At 40.6% G+C, this 20287-nt stretch overlaps 1 protein-coding gene across 1 annotated transcript in view; it reads left to right on the top strand.

Annotated features, from left to right (window-relative positions):
* The window catches only part of CDS1 (CDP-diacylglycerol synthase 1), a 61223-nt gene that overhangs the window by 19082 nt on the left and 21854 nt on the right, over window positions 1-20287 (top strand). The window contains exons 3-5 of the mRNA XM_046656196.1: window positions 3049-3145; window positions 9638-9735; window positions 12991-13130. Of these exons, the coding sequence (XP_046512152.1) occupies window positions 3049-3145; window positions 9638-9735; window positions 12991-13130 (335 nt within the window). The remainder of the gene's footprint in view (window positions 1-3048; window positions 3146-9637; window positions 9736-12990; window positions 13131-20287) is intronic.

Raw genomic sequence — 20287 nt, 5'->3', positions numbered from 1 at the left:
GAACAGCTGTTCACAACAAAGAATTACCTGGCCCCAGATGTTAGTTGTGCTGAGGATGAGACCGAGGACACATGCAGGTGTCATGTTACTGTGCTGTTTTCCTCTGTGATGGCATCTTCCTTCCCTCTGGGAACCTGCACACTGCCTGTCCACTTCCTCCAAAGGCTGGTACATGGACTTTGTCAAAACTCCTGCTGTTTGCCAAATGGCCCAGCAAGTTCTTGTTTATTCTTGAGGAGTGCCCCTGTGGCCCAGTTCTTGGCTCCGGTGAACTTGCCAGGTTCTTGATGACTCATGATGCTTGTACCACTAGGAAAATAGTCTTTTAAAAATCTTGTTGTGGGGCTGGCCCCGTGGCCGAGTGGTTAAGTTCGCGCGCTCCATAGCAGGCGACCCAGTGTTTCGTTAGTTCGAATCCGGGGCGCGGACATGGCACTGCTCATCAGACCACGCTGAGGCAGCGTCCCACATGCCACAACTAGAAGAACCCACAACGAAGAATACACAGCTATGTACCGGGGGGCTTTGGGGAGAAAAAGGAAAAAATAAAATCTTTAAAAAAAAAAAAAATCTTGTCGTGACTTTGAAACAAAAACCATTTAATAGTTGTAGTAAGACATTGTACATCTCGTAAGTGATTTGAACAATGTGTGTGACCACTTAAGATAATCACTTTTAAGGACACTGCTTAATTATATACCTTAAAAAAAAAGTCTCACTTCCAGCTCATATAGGTCCTTGGGACCTGAGACTTGAATGAAATTCTCCTCTACTGATTCCAAGTTCTTTTTTCCAGAATAATCTGTGGAGTGATGACTTGGACTCACAATGAAGGCTTTCTGTGATGTGACCATGGTAGCCTGGTAAAGGGAATCAAGAATTTTGAATTCAGAACCATACTGTCCTCTGGTTTTTAGTGACAGTGATTCTTTTTCACATATCATGGTCTGTTTTGAATTCAGCGCTTCGCTTTTGCAGGAAGACTTTCGGTTACTGTTTCCATGATTAAATGTTATGTTTAAGTATGTGCTTTTATGTGCTCGACTTTGTATTAGTATTCTTGGGAGCTTTGGGGAGTTATTTGAATTAAAAATAAGGGAATCAAGTCTTTAATCTTGTTGGGGGTGGGGAATTTTTCTGGGAGAGGAAATACCTGTATAATGAAAGGCAACTTGGTAAAATATGTTCCTCCGAGCCCAGGTTTTCAGTTACCATGAAATCTTTGGATGATATGAAGAGACTGCGTTTCCTGTTTAAAATCTCTGGTTCTTAGCAGCTACCATTCTCTGAAGTTCAAAGCAAGGCATCTAACATTAGAGGTACATGGACCTTGGCCACACACTCTGAGGGACTGATTCCTGATACTTACGTAGTGTCCCCTTCTCTGGAAGAGGTTCTTGATAATTCCGAGTCTGAGGACCAGTTATAAAGGAGGGCTAAATACGCTTCTGGGTTTCTCACATACGGCGCAGGGTTATCGTCTGGAGACTGGTTTATGGTCCTTTACTTACCTCTGGCTCACTCTGTGGCCTAGCCCGGTTTCCTAATCCACTCATGAATCCATAAAAAGTTATAGTTATAAAACTAAAGGCAACCTTTCAGCTGTAGCATTTTTGACTCTATATTCATTTCAGTTCAATCCCCAAACTCAGTCTCATGAAAAATTTATGAGTCTACATAGTTTGTTAAATAGTAGAGGGAAATGAAGTGGGATGAGTACAGTTTGATCACCTCCTGAAAAATCCTCTGAAGCTACAGAAAAGAGTTTGGACTTACTGTTGTTGGCATTTTAGATGTTGAGTGTGGAAATGAGATGATAAAAGGGATATTTGAGAAAGATTAGTTTATTAGCAGTATCTGGACTATATAGGATGAATGCAGGGATGTATGAATGAAAGCAGGGAATGTAATCAGTATTTGATAAATAGATGAAATCAGCTAATTTTCCTGTTACAGGCAGGAGAATGAAGGCCTGTGCTTAGAAAACAGTGCATGTGTGTTCCCATACTTTAAGTTGAATCCAAATCACTTGTAAGGTAATTTAAATGCTGTCATTTGAATTAATAGAAGTCAGAAAAGTCTTAAAGAAAAAACTTTACTGTGGGTAATAATGTAAAATGAGTGTAGAATGAATAAAAGCAGAGGGCAGCAATTTTAGATTCAGAAATCATTATCCATATATAGATGTTATTAGAATCATTTTGGGTGTTTCATATAGTGGCTGCTGACGTTTTTCATGACATGGCCACATCAAGAGTGATAATATTTGTAAGGTGCACTGGAGATGAGGGGCCAGGCTCCTGCGAGGGGTGGGGGCAGTTGGGCACCCCAGGCCCTTACTTACAGCCAGAGGGTTGAGGGAGATCAACTCTCGGCTTCCCAGGAACCAGCCAGCGTAGCTCTTCTAAGGACTGAGCCAAGGACCGAGGATAAGAAAAACTTGCCTACCGAAGGCCTTGTCCCTAATCAAGGAAAGCAGACAGCGCACTTTGAGCAATAGAAGGAAGTGACCTTCACTCTGGCCTTGCCCTCTGAGACCGACCTCCTCGTGCCTTCTTCATTTCACTGTGCTCTCACTTTCAGTTTTGTATTCTCCTTTCTTTTTCTCATTGCAAGGCCATGCTCTCTGTTTATACCCCATTAAAATCATTACTGTTTTTGTCCACCACCCTAAAGGACTGGTCATCATCGTTTTAGAGGATTTGTGCCCCTGGCTCCTCCTTCCCTCCCAAAGACTCCTGGAGGGATGTGCACACATGCACACCGACCACCTGACTTCCTGGCCCCACAATTCATCCTTATTCATGTTGAACACAAATTAGTTTCTTTCTCTGGCTAACATTTTTACATTTACTTTACCTCTCAGTGAGCAAAGGAATGCTGTTTGGTTGGTTGGTTTTTGGTGGTGGTGTTATTAAATGAGGCGAAGTACGGGATTCTTAGAGTATAGTTAGGGAAAATCTAGAAGTCTGACAGCTCAGTACTGAAACCACACAAAAAAACAAAAGAACACATTAAATGCTAACTTTACAAACGTTTTCTTTGTAGGTGGAAAAACTGGTGGATTCGTGGAATTCTCACTCTGACTATGATTTCATTGTTTTTCCTGATCATCTATATGGGATCCTTTATGCTGATGCTTCTTGTAAGTGTTTTACATTTTCCTAAGTATCTTGTGCTTTGTTTTTCAGCATTGATGTGATTGGGCTAATTTAAGCATGTCATAAAAGAGAAGGTAATTCAAGACTCGGTAACAGGAAATTTACTTCCTCTGAGCATCTTCTCGTTCATGCAGTGACCTGGACTAATCTTTTCCATTTGCAAAATGGCCATTCACTGTGTTCATTCAGCAGAGACCAAGTATACATAATAGATACGTCTGCCAAGCATTAGGTGCTACCGAAACACACACACAGCTTCAGTGTCGATAACTGTCAGCTAGATCCCTGACTCAAGGAACTCAGTCTAGTGGCAGAGACACAGAAGTAACCATATGAATAAATAGTGTAGTAAATAAGTGGAGTAGGTCATGTAATAGAACTTGTTGGGAGAGCACAGTAAAAAAAAGTACCTAATCCAGCCTGAGACAGAGATGAAGGAAGACTTCCAGAGAGGTGACGCCAAAGCCGAGTCCTAAAGAAGAGACTGGACAGGGGAAGGCATTCCAAGGTGGGGACATCATGGGCGAGGCATGGTGGTAATGAGAGAGTCTGGTCCGTCGGGATTTGCAAATTGTCCGTGTGGAAGGTGTCTGCGGATGAGACCAGAGAGGTAAGCAGAAGCCATCCTGGGAGTTTGGGAGTTTGTTGTGTACGGTAAGCCCAATAAGTCATGAAGCCAGACAAATATTTCCAGCTTTTAATTATTCATTTGGCAGATGCTTTCAGGATGCCTGCCAGGAGCCAGGCATTGCCCTAGTTCTGGGGTATGATACGGTGGTACTGAGAAAAATGCTTCTACCTCTGCCTTCATGGAGCTTACTATCCACACTTGAAAGAAGCGCTCGGATATATAATCACAAACTGCAATAAGCATTTGGAGAAAAGAATAGGATGCTATGAGAGCAGAGGGGAGCCAGGAGAGTTTTCAGGAGCGTTGTGCCCACTGTGTGCACAAGTTGAGGAGGGGTCAGCGAGCTGAAGGGGGACCTGGGGGCAGGAGTGTCACAGCAGAGGATTCCCACGTACAAAAGCCGTGATATCTAGAAAGCTTGAACGTTTGAAGCCCTGAGTGGTGGAAGTGAGAAGGAGAAATGCATTTGTTCAGTGAATTCTCAGGCACTGGGGGCTGGGCGTGGTCTGGCAGTGCACCTGGGGAACCTGCTCTCCAGGATGTGCACGCTGTCCCTCTCTGTTCTTATTTCCTTTTCCCCACCCCCCTCAGTTAGGTCGACCTCTCCTTGTGTTCTCACCCAGGTAGAAGTGTGTTTAACTGTGTCACCTGCCTTCTCCCACCCCCTCCGTGCTCAGTCCTATTCATAGTGATAAGCTGTGGGCAACATGATATGGTTTTCCTTTCATCCTGTAAAAGAATAAGTTCTGAAGTGAAATTAGACACAGTCAGACGAAAAATTCCATCAACTCCTGAAACCACTTAAAGCCCCTCTTCTAAGCACCATAAGGCCCTTTCGCTTTTCTTTTTGTCCTCATTAATTTTGTACTTCCTTGGGGATATCAAGGTAATAGAAATGAATAAGAAATTACTTTTTCTGTCCTGTTAATTTGCTGACATCTTAAAGCTTTTTCTTACAAAGGAAAAATGGTAATGGTTGGCACCGACAATGTGAGGACAGGAGATGCCGAGTCTGAAAGCCAGATATGCAGGTGTGAGCGTTGTGCAGGTGTGACCTGAGGGAAGGGCCCCAGCTCCCAGTCTTCTGAGACTGAACCCAGTGAGGGCTGGGAGTGTCAGTGACCACCACTGGCCTTGGGCCTTGGGCGTTTACGGAGTGAGAGTGTGTGCAGAGCACTTTTCAGCGCTGTGCGGTGAGTGGACGGGGAGGAAGGCCAGGTGAGGGCAGACAGCCCGGTATGGCTTTGCACATGAAGGTGCCTTTGAATGGATCTTGAGACTCTTATCAGGGTGGAGGGCGCACTGTGAGCAAAGGTCCAAATGACCAGGTTTGTCAGGAGAAGAGGGTGATGCCCTTGTCCTAGAGCACAGGGCCTTTGAACCTGGAAAGATAGTTAGAAATCAGTTTCTGGAGGGCCTTTGCAAAACTATATGAAGAAGTTTGGGGTTTATTTATAAAGCATTGAGGAGACATTGAAAATAATAGGGATCATTTGAATCATTATTCCCCTTTAGAAGATAATTTTGATCTAAGACATTGCAAAAAACCAGTGTCCTGAATACACTGACTCAGTCTGATTTGGTGGGCTCCCTGTGAATAAGTTACATTGTTTCCCAAAGTAAACTAGTGTGGTAACTAGGGCCAGAATTTGTGGATAGAGACAATTTTTAACTACTCTTTATGTCAAAATTCAGAACATCTTTAAAGACATCCTTGCATATTTGGATTCTGAGTTTTGGGGGTTTTTTTCTGCTAAGGAAGATTCACCCTGAGCTAACATCTGTTGCCAATCTTCCTCCTTTTTTGTTTTTGCCTTGAAGATTCACCCCAAGCTAACATCTGTGCCAGTCTTCCTCTGTTTTTTATGTGGGTCACCACCATAGCATGCCTGCTCACGAGTGGTGTAAGTCCGAACCCGGGAACTGAACTCGGGCAACTGAAATGGAGTGTGCTGAACTTAACCACTAGGTCATGGGGCTGGCCCCTGGATTCTGAATTTTTGAAAGAGAATCATAAGCATACCTAAAGTACTTGGGCTTTTTTGTTCATTTTTTTCTATTATGAAAGGAAAATACCATTTTATCACAAAGTTATTTGCTTTGACCGATGAGTTTAATCAGAGAAGAAAATAATGTTAAAGATCTAGTCAAAGTAGCATTGAACTGTTATTACTCTTATTTAGGTTTGTTGCACATGCATGCACCCACGTGCATGCCTACATGTACACATGCATACATACATGTTAGGTTTATGACATTTACGTTAAGGGAATGTGGATGGATATACACATGTACACACGTGCTGTTGCTACTTAATCAATATGACTTTTATGTGTTTTAAAGTCTTGTTTGCATTCATATCCAAAACTAGGTCATTTATATTTTGAGAAGTACACATTGTATCTAGCTTGTATTTGTCTTATAATATGAACACTTAAAAATGACTAATTCAAGAGAATTTTATTAAAAACTTACTTCTAGGAAACAATAGCTACTATTCTAAGATGAAATTCATACTCATGATCCTTAAAAATAAAAGAAGCTTTTTTTCCTTCAAACCTCTATTTATAGTACTTTAATTGTAGCATTCACAGCTTGGAATCACACTTTGTAAGTGATGGAGTTGCTAAAGCATATTTTGATTTAAAGGCAGATTTAAACATATAAAAGATATTGTTAGAGGTCCCCCCCACCTTCTTGGAAACTTCTCTAATAATTAAGTTTGAATTCACATTATGTAATTTACTTTTAAATAATGTGTTAACTTTTTTCCCCATTGTGAAAGTTATAAAAGTGTATTAAAATTACTTTGGAAAATAGGTAATTAAAAAAAAAACACTCCTAACCCTATCATCAACCACCAAAACCCAAGTAATTCTGCCTCTTGGTATGTTTCGTTTCTTCCTTTTTTTCTTTTATGTTTTAAAAACCACGGTTATAATCATAATGTGACTAAAATTTTGCATCCTGCTTTTTAAACTAAACAGCTTATCGAATGTTTTATGTTGCTCCACACTCTTTACAACCATCAGCTTTAAGACACCCATCTACTCGATGAATGGAGTGCATCCTGTTATTTAAACCATCGTGTTATTTTTAGACATTCAGGTTGTGTTCTGGTTTTTCTTTATTATGAAGAACACTATTCCTGAACATATTAGAATTTTTTTTTCATATGTAGGTTTATTTTCTTCAAATAGGTTCTCAAAGTGAAAGTAGGTGCTTTTCGCTGGATAACCCATAGATACCATAGTTCAAACTCAGCATATGCCAATCTGAACTTCTCTTCTGTCCCAGCCATCCTGCATAAATCTGTCTACTTTCCCAAGCATCCCTGGTGTTATCCTGTGTTCCCTTCTCTCCCTTACCCCTCAGTTTCCTCAACCACCAAATCCAGTCAGTTGTTCCTCCTTGATGTTTCTTATTCCTTGTACCCCACCCCTCTGCTGCTGTCCCGGGTCGATGTTCATCCCCACTCATCTGGTTGGTGGTATCTTGCCTGCCTTCCTGTCTCTACTCTCGCTGCCGCTCCAGTCAATTCTTTCCACTGCTGTTACCCCAAACACTCACGTCTGATCATGTCCTTTTATGATCAGCATGAACTCCTTTGGGCTGTTTCCTGTGATTCTGTGACCAGGCTTGTCTCTTTCTGCTTCTCACCCCCACCTTTGTGTTCCAGCAACTTTGAACTACTTGTGGTTCCCTTAACATGCTTGTCCTCCTCTGCCTACGTGACTCTGTATATCCTCCTCCTTTGCCCAAACTGTGGCCACGCCCATCCCCTGCTGCAGGTTTTTTGTCTGCCTGAGCTTATATCCATGTGGCTGTTTCCACGTGGTACTGTAGTTGGTGCATTCTCCCTGACAGGTGATGCCTCTCTGAGCACAGATGCCATGTGTTATTTCTCTGAGTCCTCAGTGACTAGCAAAGTAGGCATTTACATATTGGTGGTTGTTTTTAAGGTTCTTAACACATTAACTGGGCCATCAGAGTCCCACCATTGTGCATTGCCACCAGCATTGATGGTGTGGAGTATCGCTTTCTGTGTAATCACCCAGCCCTGGAAGATATACATCTATTTCAAGGATTTTAATTCTAGTGTTTTGAATCCCCGTTTTCTATTTCCCCAGCAGTTCTGTATTAATTCTAATTGCAAGCTATAATTGACAATCATATAAATATATGTGTGTGCTGTTAAAAATACTTTTCTTTTTCCTGTCAGTAAAATACCATATATAGTGCTCATGGTTGTTCTCAAGCAAATGTGTTCATAGAAATTGCATCAGTGCCTTTGATATTTTAAAAGCCCTTAGTTCTATAAATAGCATGGCTTTGCCATGTTATCTTAACATCTAGCAGTGCCGCCATTCTGTGATTATTTTTGTTAAAAAATGACTTGATATTATATACAAAGGTTATTTGAAGGACAATATTTAATTTTCTCTTGTCTTTATATTTAACACATTTATGACCTTTTCTTAAAAGAACTAATTATAGTAGTTTGGCATAATGCTTTCTTATCATGTGACTGAGGAGACTCAATTACATTTGAAGCGTGTGATTGGACATGTAATAGGTATAGCGGGGGAAAATAGCTCAAGAATATCCTGAGCAGTAGGTTTGGAAAAGCTAATTTGTGGAGATCTTAAAAAGAAATCCCAAAGTATATCCTTGGGCAGAGTTTGGTCGGCTTTTTCTGTAAAGGACCAGATAATATTTTAGGCTGGGGTTTGGCCCAGTGGCGCAGCATTTAAATGTACACGTTCCGCCTTGGCAGCCCGGGGTTTGCCAGTTCGGATCCCGGGTGTGAACATGGCACTGCTTGGCAAGCCATGCTGTGGTAGGCGTCCCACATATAAAGTAGAGGAAGATGGGCACAGGTGTTAGCTCAGGGCCAGTCTTCCTCAGCAAAAAAAGAGGAGGATTGGCAGCAGATGTTAGTTCAGGGCTACTCTTCCTCAAATAAAGAAAACAAATATTTATAAAATCTATTTTTTGTTCCAGGGCTATACAAAAACAAGCCCTTGGGTATATTCTCTAGAGGCTGAAAAAGTTAGTCTGCTATCTTCACAAAGATTTTAATCTCTTAGTTCATGGTAATGTGTCCAACTTGCCATTTGCTCTTTGAGTCTTGGAATTGACTTAAGCCAAGCACTGGCTATGATGCTGCATGTCAGGAGTTACCTGTACGCAGATTGGTGGGTGCAGCAGTTGGAAGGACTGCTAAATAGACCATCAAAAAGGGATTTATAAATACAAACCTGTGTCCTAGGCATGTATATAGGACACTGTTCAAACAGAACTGCATGGACTCAGTTGATGGGTCAGAGTAGCTGCGGATAAGTTGCCAAAGCAGCCCCGCTGGCATTGCTCGGGTCATGTGGAGCTGACTGTGGGAGAGTTGGCACAGCCCCTTAGGTGACTGGCTAAAGATGTTTTAGCCATTGTCCCGACACTGTGCTTATCCTTGGCACGTATATCAGGATGTGTGGTTAAAAATAAATATGTACAAGCGAACTTTCACATATGATCATTTTCCTAGGGTAACTGAAGAAACAAAAGGACAAAAGGATTTTATCTTTAAACCTTAAACTAGAGTGCTACCTCCTACCCCGAGAAGGAGCTCTCAAACTTTTTGGAGAAAACATTGTTTTGCTTGTCCCTTTGGGACATCACTTGATTTTAGAGATGTCAAATATTGAATGTTTGCTACTGACATTTAGAATAAGTAAAAATGAGTAGGCTAAAGATTTTTAAAATACATTCAACAACAAGCTCCTTATTAAATGATTAACCACAAAGTGAACATTGAGAAATGTATGTTACTGTTTTCTCTTGGTTTCAGGTTTTGGGCATCCAAGTGAAGTGCTTCCATGAAATTATCACCATAGGCTACAGAGTCTATCGTTCTTATGACCTGCCATGGTTTAGAACGCTAAGCTGGTGAGTAACTTAAAACCATATTAGATGGGAAAATTGGATTCTTTCCTAAAATTTGTAAAGGAAGCATCCTTATCAGTCAGTATCCACACGGTTGGCCTTATAGATAGATTTATAGATTGATTTTGGAGAGAGAGAAATAAAAGAATGCAATTGAATTTTGTAAAGAAAAACACTCTTAACTCTCCCATTCCAACACAACTATTTTTACATCCAATCTTTCACTCTTTGTAAAGACATTTAATTTATATTGAATATATATACCATTCTGTCCTCTTTAAAAAAACCCTCAACATTACCTTGGACGCATTGTAACTATAAGTTACAACTTTAACAAAAAGTTTTATTTTGTAAAATGTTACAAATATATGTAATCTTATGCTTTATTTATATCCCCTCAGTTGGCATGAGACCACACACAAAATTAAATTATCTCCACAAAGATTGAAAGATGAGGTATGAAAATAGTTTGTTTTGTTTTTTTTTTTTGAGTGATCAGTGGTTTGTTCAGGAGGGGAAAACCCAAACTGACTGTCTCCCTCCCTCCCTCCCTCCCTGGAAGCTGGCCCACCCTCTCGTAGCCCCCATAGGCCCTGGGGGGTGGGGCAGTGAGAGGAGAGATGACCCTTTGCTGCTTCTGGTTTGGTCTCCTTTCCAGGCTCTGGGCCCTGTGACATGCAACCTGCAGGGTAGTCAGAGGGAAGAAGACGACTCTGATGGAGGGGGCAGTGTGCAAGGCATCCTTGTAAACAGCACCAGCAGTTACTAGCCATTGAAAAACTGTATATGCACAAATGTGTGTAATATTAGTAAGAAAAAAAAATGGGGGCCAGCCTGGTGGCGTAGTGGCTAAGTTTGTGCACTCCGCTTCGGCAGCCTGGGGGTTGTGGGTTCCGATCCCAGGTGCTGACCTCCTCCACTCACTAACCATGCTGTGGTGGTGTCCCACATACAACATAGAGGAAGATTGGCACAGATGTTAGCTCAGGGCCAATCTTCCTCAGCAAAATAAATAAATAAATAAATCACCAAATGATTTTAGTATATAAAATTTTGTATATTTTAAAAACTTTTCAGGTATAATTCTTAGTTATCAAGACCTTGACCGGGAAACATGCTAACATAATAGTTCATAATTACCCTCACTGGCTGTGCCTTTGAATATGGCTGTTTGATTAGTAACAGCCAGAGGGGCTAGAGTCTTATGTGTGGGCCTGACCCCATGGCTGAGTAGTTAAAGTTTCAAGCACTCTGCTTCGACAGGCCAGGTTCATGGGTTTGGATCCCAGTTGCAGACCTATTCCACTCACTAGTCATGCTGTGGCAGTGTCCCACATACAAAAAAATAGAGGAAGACTAATGTAGATGTTAGCTCAGGGCAAATCTTCCTCAGCAAAAAACAAACAAACAAACAAAACAGATGTATCACCTTTGGGGTTTAGAATAGTCAAACAACAGTTTCTAGATTTGGGAATAGTTGATTTTTCCTTCCATCAAGTTTCTTCATGAGTGGTGACATGCATAGGGAATTGTTAGGTAGATTAAGTAGTTGGAGAATAATTAAATGCTAAACCATGCAGGATTGATTCCAAGTGTAGGAAAAAGAAGGTAGGTCTGGACGGGCTCCAGTGATTGCAGAAGGCTTCACAGACTGTCACTTGAAATAAAGACAAGCTTTGGATGGAGAAGAGTGCTCTGGGCTGGGGAAGCAGCACCCATCAGGTTCTAGATGTGGGGCGGAGGAGGCATGTGCCGCAGATGGTGAGACATCTTTGGCCCTCCTGAGCAGAAGGTATTAGGGAATAGTGGGCAAATGTTGGGTTGGTGGGTTAGAGTAGGCCTTGATAGCCTTACCGAGGAGTCAAAGACAGGAGAATAGAAAAGTGGCACACACGGCTGATGGAAACGAGAACACTTGTGCTTTACTTTGAGAACAGTGGGGTCTGATTCCATCCATGAGAACCCGAGGGGAAGGACCCCTGTCCTCTTCTTCTGCCCTCCTGGCTACCTCAGACTCTGCCCTTCAAAGGACGAGGCACAGAGGAGCTCCAAGGCAGTGTTTCTCAGCCTTGAAACCTGGCTCGTACAAGCTCCCATCAGCCATCTCGTGGGCTCAGCCTCTCCCTCTGGAAAAGGATGTACCAGGACTGGGAGGAGGGACAGGTGATTTATAGAGTTTTAAAAGTTTCTCCTAGAGATTTTCACCTGCAGCTAGCTCCCAGACCCCCCTGCTACCCCATAAAAATCACTGCTCAGCTGAGTGCATCCGAGGCATTGAGGAGAGGGAGAGAGATGCCAGTAGTGTGCAGGGCAGTGGGCAGGGAGGGGTGAGGCTGAATTACCCCTTCCTTCTTTCCCTGCTGATACTCTTTAGGGCAGATGGGAATTTGGCTTAGGATCTCTACTGTTAAAAAGCATCAGAGGGGCTGGCCCTGTGGCATAGTGGTTAAAGTTCATGTGCTCTGCTTCAGCAGCCTCTGTTGAGATCCTGGGTGCAGACCTACACCACTCCTCAGCCATGCTGTGGCAGTGACTGACATATGAAGTGGAGGAAAATTAGCACAGATGTTAGCTGAGGGCTAATCTTCCTCAGCAAACAAAACAAACCCCAAAAATTAGAGCTGTAAGTAGCTTGGAGGGAATTTTCATCATAAACTTAGTACTCTGTGTGTGTGTCTCTATGAAAGAGAGAGTGTGTGTTTGTCTATGTGTAGTATTTTCTACATAGTTTCCTAATTTTCTGTCTCTGGCAATAGTTATGATTTTTTTTTGTTTTTTTTGGTGAGGAGGTTTGGCCCTGAGTTAACATCCATTGCCAGTCATCTTTTTGCTTGAGGAGGATTCTCCTTGAGCTAACATCTGTGCCAGTCTTCCTGTATTTTGTATACAGGGTGCCGCCACAGCATGGTTTAATGAGCAGTGTGTAGGTCCGCACCCAGGATCCAAACCTGCAAACCCCAGGCCACTGAAGCAGAGCATGTGAATTTAACCACTATGCTACAGGGCTGGCCCCATGGGCATTAGATTTTGAGCTAAATAAAGGCGTGAACTATTATCAGGAAATTTTTGTTGACTGATAAAAAAATAAAATTGAGTTGGAAACAGGAAAAAAGCATTTTGGTAGAATATATCCTGAACTGGTCTTCTGAGCTTGGTTTGAATCTTTGTGTCATCATCAAAATGTAGAGAATAGTTTTGTTGAGTTTGAGGAGGGAAGAAAGCTTCAAATATAAAAAGCAAATTGTTTTTAAATTATAGGTACTTTCTACTGTGTGTAAACTACTTTTTCTATGGAGAGACCGTAGCAGATTATTTTGCTACATTTGTTCAAAGAGAAGAGCAACTTCAGTTCCTTATTCGTTACCACAGATTTATATCCTTTGCCCTCTATCTGGCAGGTAAGTTTAGGAAAATATTCTGTATTGATATGTAGCTAATATATTTTACATGTTTACTTATATTTGTGCTATTTAAATTCATAACATCCTTTATTTGTTACATTTTAATCCAGCTTCTCTTTTTAATTGTCCCACATATAAAGCTCTTTCTTTCGTTGTGGTCTTAAATGGCAGTCACTCCCTAATGGTGGCTAACAAAACTGCTCACTTAGTAGTTACTCCATATACTTGAAAATTTTCTTTGCAAGTTGTAGTAAAGAAACTTTTAAATATATGGATTGATTATTAACTAGGTATAATTTACAAGGAAATTTTCACATATCTATTGCTTTATTTGTCCCTAGGAAGTAGAGTTTTCATATAGAATTAATCAGGGTACTTAGTTTTCCTGACATGGTTTATTATATATTCATTATATATTTATATATGTAAATATTATATACATATTTGTTTATAGTATGCTATGCCATATGTTTTTATGATTTTGGATTAGGAATCAGATACTTAGGATAAAGTTAGAATTAACAGAGTTCTTCTCTATAAAAGTTTACCAATCATAAAAAAAATTTCTAGGAAATTGACTTGGATATGTACTTTGTAAGTGTCAGATTGCCAATGTGAAGCGTGGCTCCACCACTTACTAGCTGAATAAACATTGGGAAATTTAATTTATCTGTGCCTCAGTTCCTTTGTAAAGCACTTCAAGCAGTACCCAGCACTCTTTCTATATTTGTTGTTGTTATTTTCACTTTTAAAGGAGGAAGTGAAATTTGTGGGTTTTCACTTTAGCTAGTAATAAATAGTTATTGTTTTAGCTCTTAGGAGTTTCTTAAGAAGTAATTTTGTCCTCTTAGTGCAACTTTGGAAACTGCGTACAATACAGGTGACTCCATTCCTCGTTAAGCTAGACACATACAGAGTGTATGGGGAAGTCCGTCCTGGCCGTTGAAAGTCTCTGTCTTATTCGGTGACTGTAATGTTCTTCTTCATGGTGCTCCTGCCTTAGTAAAGGCCCCTTCAGATCCTGGTCTCTCTTTTGTTTCTGATTCTAGGAAGGCAGAAAGTGAAACACAATCTGAAATGATAGTAGCAGTTTTCAGAGAATTGTTTTGGGGGCAGCGGAGACCTACATTTTCCGAAGCGTTTTCCTTTTTGTATTCAGGGGTTTTGTTCAGTCCGGTTTTCTAAGTCTATTACTTCATTTTTAAAAATTGTTTACTGATATATCTAAAGAAAGTAGATTCTTGGAAATAGGTATTGAAAAGCATTTCTGTTCTTCCGAGGGCAAAGGAAGTTATTCGTTTTAAGGTAATTATTCCGTTTTAAATTTTAATAGGTTTAGAAGAATCCTGATTAGAGAGATTAATGATGGCTGCTAATGGGTAGAATTTTGGGGAGTGGAACACTTGACTCTGATTCTGTGTTTATCACAGGACATTTGTGACATTTTTTTCTTGGTAGAAACTTTGAGTAGTTTCTCTCACTTATCAAACCAACATGTCTGATTTATTTTGTTAAATGTAAGGTAAATTCTGGGATTCTTTAGTATTACAGGAGAAAAGAATACAGTATCTTCTAGTTTATATTTAGACTGGCAAGACTTGTCTGGCATCTTGAGTTTTAAAAATAACATTAGCAAGAGAAGTGTCTCTAGTGGCTTCCGCTATTGAACCTGACCAATTCATTTTACTTTATTTTATGTGATTATTCTTATGATTACATAGCAAAAATTATGATTGGTTAAAATACAAATCATTTGTTGTCATTAATATATGTCCACTAGTTAAAAAATCAGTTTTAAAAGACTTATAATGTAAACAACAACCCTGCATCCCACTTACAGAATTTTTCCATTTTTCTAAGTAACATGCCTGTTTCTTAATTTATTTTAGGCATTATCTATTGTTTTCCTGTTATAACCTCTCTCTCTTCTTCCCACTCAGTTTTTTATTGTAATTGTTTACGTTATTAAACAGGTACCTAAAATATCACATCCTATAGAGCCAACTAGTATCTACAATTACATTTTCATTCTTTTACAACATTTTGTTTTTCCTGAATTTAACAACTGCTTCACCTTCTCTTTTCAACCTTTGCAATTTCTGTGTAGGAATCCTTAATTTTTCCTTCAGGTCTGTCACTTGTCTATTGATAATTCTTTCAAATGTTCACACAAATCAAATAGTGTATCATTTCCATTTTTTCTTGGAGAGCTCTGTCCTGGAGACCTCTGTGGTCCTGTCCTGTTTTGACTGGCTGCGTGTAGGCCTACTGCCCACGTGTCCTCATGATGTAGCCTCCCCATTTCTTCCATCCCATGTCTTTCACTTTCTGGCTTAACACCCTCGTGGTTTCCAGTAGTTTCCTATGAAATATGCTTAGAAGGTAAATGTTTTATGCTCATACATTTCCAAAAGTTATCTTTATTCTAGGCTCACAGTTGGCTGCTTTGTCTGGGGCTCGCTTTTGTTAGCAGCAGTAGACTTTGACTAAATACTCTGGTTTGGAAGCACAGGCCTCACCCCTGCCTTCCACCAAGCCTTTTCTGTTAAGTTTTCTCTAGAGAATACTCCCCGTTTTCCCTGATTTCTCAGGTCTCTAAAAGTTATCCAGTCTGTTTTCCAGCTCCCAAATTTTGCAGCCAGTTCTCTCCTGTTTTCCTTGACATTTCTTCAGTTCTCTTTGCTCTGTGGCTTTTTGTCTTAATTTCTTTTACCAAGGTGGAATGGAAATAAATGCACGTGATCAAGCTGTCATTGTAATAGGGAAATCCTTAAGTAGTTGTCTTTCCCTTGGCTTAAAACAATAGTTTATTGTTTTCTCTTGGTCCTGTGGGTTGCCGAGGCGTCACTGGGCAGTTCTTACAGGGCTGCTCCCCTGGCTGCAGCCACTTGGAGGTGGTGCTTGTTTCTCAAGACTTGAGTGGGCTGGACGGCCCGCGTGGCGCACACTTGTGGCCATGGTTAGTGCCGGCTATGGACTTTAGCACCTGTGGATGGCCTCTCCATGGGGCTTGGAGGTCCCAGAGCACCGTGGCTGTGTTCTGAATAGGGAGTGTGACAAAAGCCAAGTGTTTCAAGAGTCCTTAACTAGGTTGCTGTGTTCTTTTAAATTAGTTTTTAAAAAATGAAAACATAATGCCATGCACATAGTAAAAATTCAGACTGAAAAAGAGTACTCAGTGAAATCTCCCTCCTACCTCAGAGCCTTACTTACAATCTCCCGGGGCTCACTACTGTTATTGCAGAAAGTTTTTAAATATTCAAGCTTATACTTTTATATCCCCCTCCCTTTTTTTTTTGGTGAGGAAGATTGGCCCTGAGCTAACATCTGTTGCCAATCTTCCTCTTTTTGCTTGAGGAAGATTGTCGCTGAGCTAACATCTGTGCTAATCTTCCTCTATTTTGTATGTGGGTCACCACCACAGCATGGCTTGATGAGCGGTGCGTAGGTCCACACCCAGGATCCATACCCTCAAACCCTGGGCCCCCAAAGTGGAGTGTGTGAACTTAACCACCATGCCACTGGGCTGCCCCCTCCCCATTTTTTTAATACAAATGAGAGTGGACTACTCTGTACCTGTTTTTTCCACTTAAAGTAGCCTATGGATGGTTTTATATCAGCACATCTAAATCTCTTTTTTTCCTATCTGTGATTCTGTCTCTACTGATGTGCATGCAGTAATGTCTGATGGGTGGAATGTCAGAAAATAGGGTGACTGCTATTTACTTGGCTTACTTTCCCTTTGTGGTTTGCTGTAACTTATATATGAGAATAACTTCTCAATTGAGTAAAGACCATATAATTAATTTTGTTTCTTTTTATATATTTTATACATGATCACCTCCCAACTATCCCTTTTTAGTAATTGTTTGCTTCATACACTAAACTTTCTCACTGTACTTTTATAAAATAAAATCAATATTTCTTTTTTTTCCCAACTGATTTCTGTCATAGAAATAGCTCACCACTTGCTGTTTTAGGCTCTTGGAATCACAGAAGCTCATTGAAAGTCATCAGTGTCATTCTTTCAACAAACATTTGAGTGGTTTCCTAATGCTAGATACTGTGAATGTTGTTGAGGGTGCAAGGGGCAATAAGGCCAATAGTGTGCCTTCCAGGGTCTTGAAGCTGGTGGGACATGAGTCCCCTAGTGCGTCACGGAAACATGAGCAGGGCCCTCTAAGAGCGTGAAGAAGGAGAGGGAGGGCCTTACTCTGTTAGGGGATGGGAAAGCCATAGAAGGCCTTCGAGGAGATGGCAGGTATCACGAAGAGTAAAGAACAAGCAGGCATTTGCCGGGTGGATAGTGGGAAAGGGCGTTCCAGGCAGAGGAGCAGCTGCACAAGGCTTGGAAATGAGAGAGGATTGCATGCTCTGGGCTGGTGCCAGGCACTGAAGGTTGGAAGGGTAGGCAGGAGCCACGTCTTGAGAAGCTCCGTGTATCATGGGAAGGGCTTTATCCCTGGGAAACCACTGGAGGGTTTTAGGCTAAGAGATAATATAACCAGATTTGTAGTTAAATGAAAGATGAATTGTGAGACGTGAATAGGGTGACTACATTGGAAACTGCTGCTGTAATGCATGCTAAATAGAATGAGGGCCTGAGCCCTTTAGCTTTGTATTTAATACTAAAAGAGTTGTAAATTAAAAAGATAAAAATACTGTGGGCTGATCATAGAAACCAACTGCTATTTATGGAAGTCTATGAGAAAATTGCTTTTGTATCCCTAATTATTGGCTTAGAATGTACTTTTTGCTGAGATAGTTGTATATTTACATGCAGGTGTAAGAAATAATAGGGATATCCCTTACACATTTTGCCCAGTTTCCCCCAAAGGCAATATTTTGCAAAACTACAGTATAAACATCACACCAGTATAGTTACATTATTACAGTCCTACAAATGTACTTTTAAAATGCAACCTTGTAGTAAGCTGAGAGCTACTGCGTTAATTGATGAAACTTCCAATATAAATCACTCCTAGTATTCTATATCTATTATCATTTTATGTGTGCCCTAAATATGATCCTTTTAGACTGTAACCACCCGCTTTGTGTCTCTCTTGTTTTTGTAATTCTGAATGCCTAGCACAGGGTCTGGCATTTAGGTTCCCATTGCCTATTTGTTGGATGAATGATCAAGAGGCTGAGAACATGCACATCCACACACGCTGCTTCTTAGAGATATTTTCTTGGCATCAGTGTTTGGTTTGCTGAGTCTTGAGGCCTTACTGGTGATTCTTGTGGTTAGCAACATTTATGAGCTTAGTCTAGCAAATGGAGTTAGATTTAAGACAGGAGCGAGGAAATTGAGCGCTCTGTTGAGACGTGTGGCCCTTTCTCTCAAGTTATGCTGTGGAAATCTTTGGAATTCTTTTTGTAAAACAGTATTCCAAGGGTCCTGTGAAACTTTCAGCTTTGCAGTGGTCACATGGCTCTGGAAATCATAGGTCTTAGCAGATTGAAAAAGCAGAGACAGCCCAAGCTATTTCATTGACATTGAATTTTATTAAAATAAAATGTAGGTATCTCCAGGTCTCAAGGCCCCTCACCAAGGCCCACAAAATTAAATGGCTTGTCTAATATCATACAAAATGACTCAGTGACTATGATCTGGAAGTCTTTCTGACCTTTAGATAATTTTGTTGTAAAATGAATTTGACTGAGAGCAAAGAGAAATTCAGCGAGACTGAAAATAGTAGGACAAACATTTTCTCTCGAGTCTAGATATTTTTTTTTTTTTAAAGATTTTATTGTTTTCCTCTTTGTCCCCAAAGCCCCTCGGTACATAGTTGTGTATTCTTCGTTGTGGGTCCTTCTAGTTGTGGCATGTGGGATGCTGCCTCAGCGTGGCTTGATGAGCAGTGCCATGTCCGTGCCCAGGATTCGAACCGACGAAACACTGGGCCGCCTGCAGCGGAGCGCGCGAACTTAACCACTCGGCCACGGGGCCAGCCCCTCGAGTCTAGATATATTTTTAAAAGATGTTGGTGATTTGGATTTGGGGCTCTTTAAAACCAGAGCAGCCATGTGATTGCATGTTTAGCAGTGATGGGTGAATAATCTTGAGGTGATTGACCGTCTCTTTAGCCAACCAGTGATATGCATGTTATGTTTAGTTTGGGGGGTTTTTTTGCTTGTGTTTTATGCATGGCTAACTATTTTGATTTCTTTTTAAAAACCCTAAGGAGAAGGTATGGCTTGAATATAATACTTGGAATTCAAGAAAATCAATGGACATATAAAATTGTTATAGCTAAAACTAATGCATAGTTAAGAATTTTTCCCCAGCCATCCTGAATATCTTTTATCTCAAAGGATGTTGATGAAGTCTTTAGAAAGATGTCACAAATAACTGTTCACAAAGGACTGTATCTCCAAAACCACTTACAGTTTTTGAATTACAGACTGTTAGAATCTGTCCACATGCCAGTGTCGTTCTACAGCTTAAACTCACCATGAAGGTTAATAGAAAATTTCTCTTTATCTTAGCTAATATAATGGTCAGTTTGCGTGACAATTTCTACAATGCATATTCGCTTAAAACTTTTTTTGAGCAACTTAGTTGTAATCTAGTGTCTGAATATCGGCTCACACAAGGCAGTATGCTTCTGAATTTATTTAACATGATGTTTGCAGCGTTTGGAGTTTAGATTACTTAGGTCAGTAATGAAAACTATAGGCACGTGAAAGAGTGAGAGAGAAGTCAGTAAGCTCCAGTATTTAATCTTGGGTCTCTCTTAATATCTGTTTTTTGAATTAAGGACTACACATGTTTACTAAATTGGTTAATCACCAATAGCACATTTTAAAAATCTTTATTATTTTTTTATATTTCCTGCCTCTTCAACTAGCTTATGAGCTCCTTGAATAGGAATGCCTATCTTACTCATTTTTCGTATCTTGTATCTGGCACATCTTAAGCATTCAATGAATATTTTCTGGTTGTCCATTTTTCTGAAATTCCCTCTGTCATCTTTTGGATTTTTCAGTATCTTTTCCCCGCTTTGCTTCTCCTGACTCCTTTAGAAATGTCATTCTTTGTTTTTTTTGGACACGCCTCTCTTTAGTCTGTTGGATGACCAGGTCTCCCTGACCACCTGGGAACTCCTTAATGCTGGGCAACAGGGTCTGCGCATCTTTGTATGGACAGC

Source organism: Equus quagga, chromosome 3 (assembly GCF_021613505.1).
Source record: "Equus quagga isolate Etosha38 chromosome 3, UCLA_HA_Equagga_1.0, whole genome shotgun sequence".
Taxonomy (NCBI): Eukaryota; Metazoa; Chordata; class Mammalia; order Perissodactyla; family Equidae; genus Equus; species Equus quagga.
Note: the sequence above shows the minus strand (reverse complement) of the source record. Positions and strands in the feature narration are given on the sequence as shown.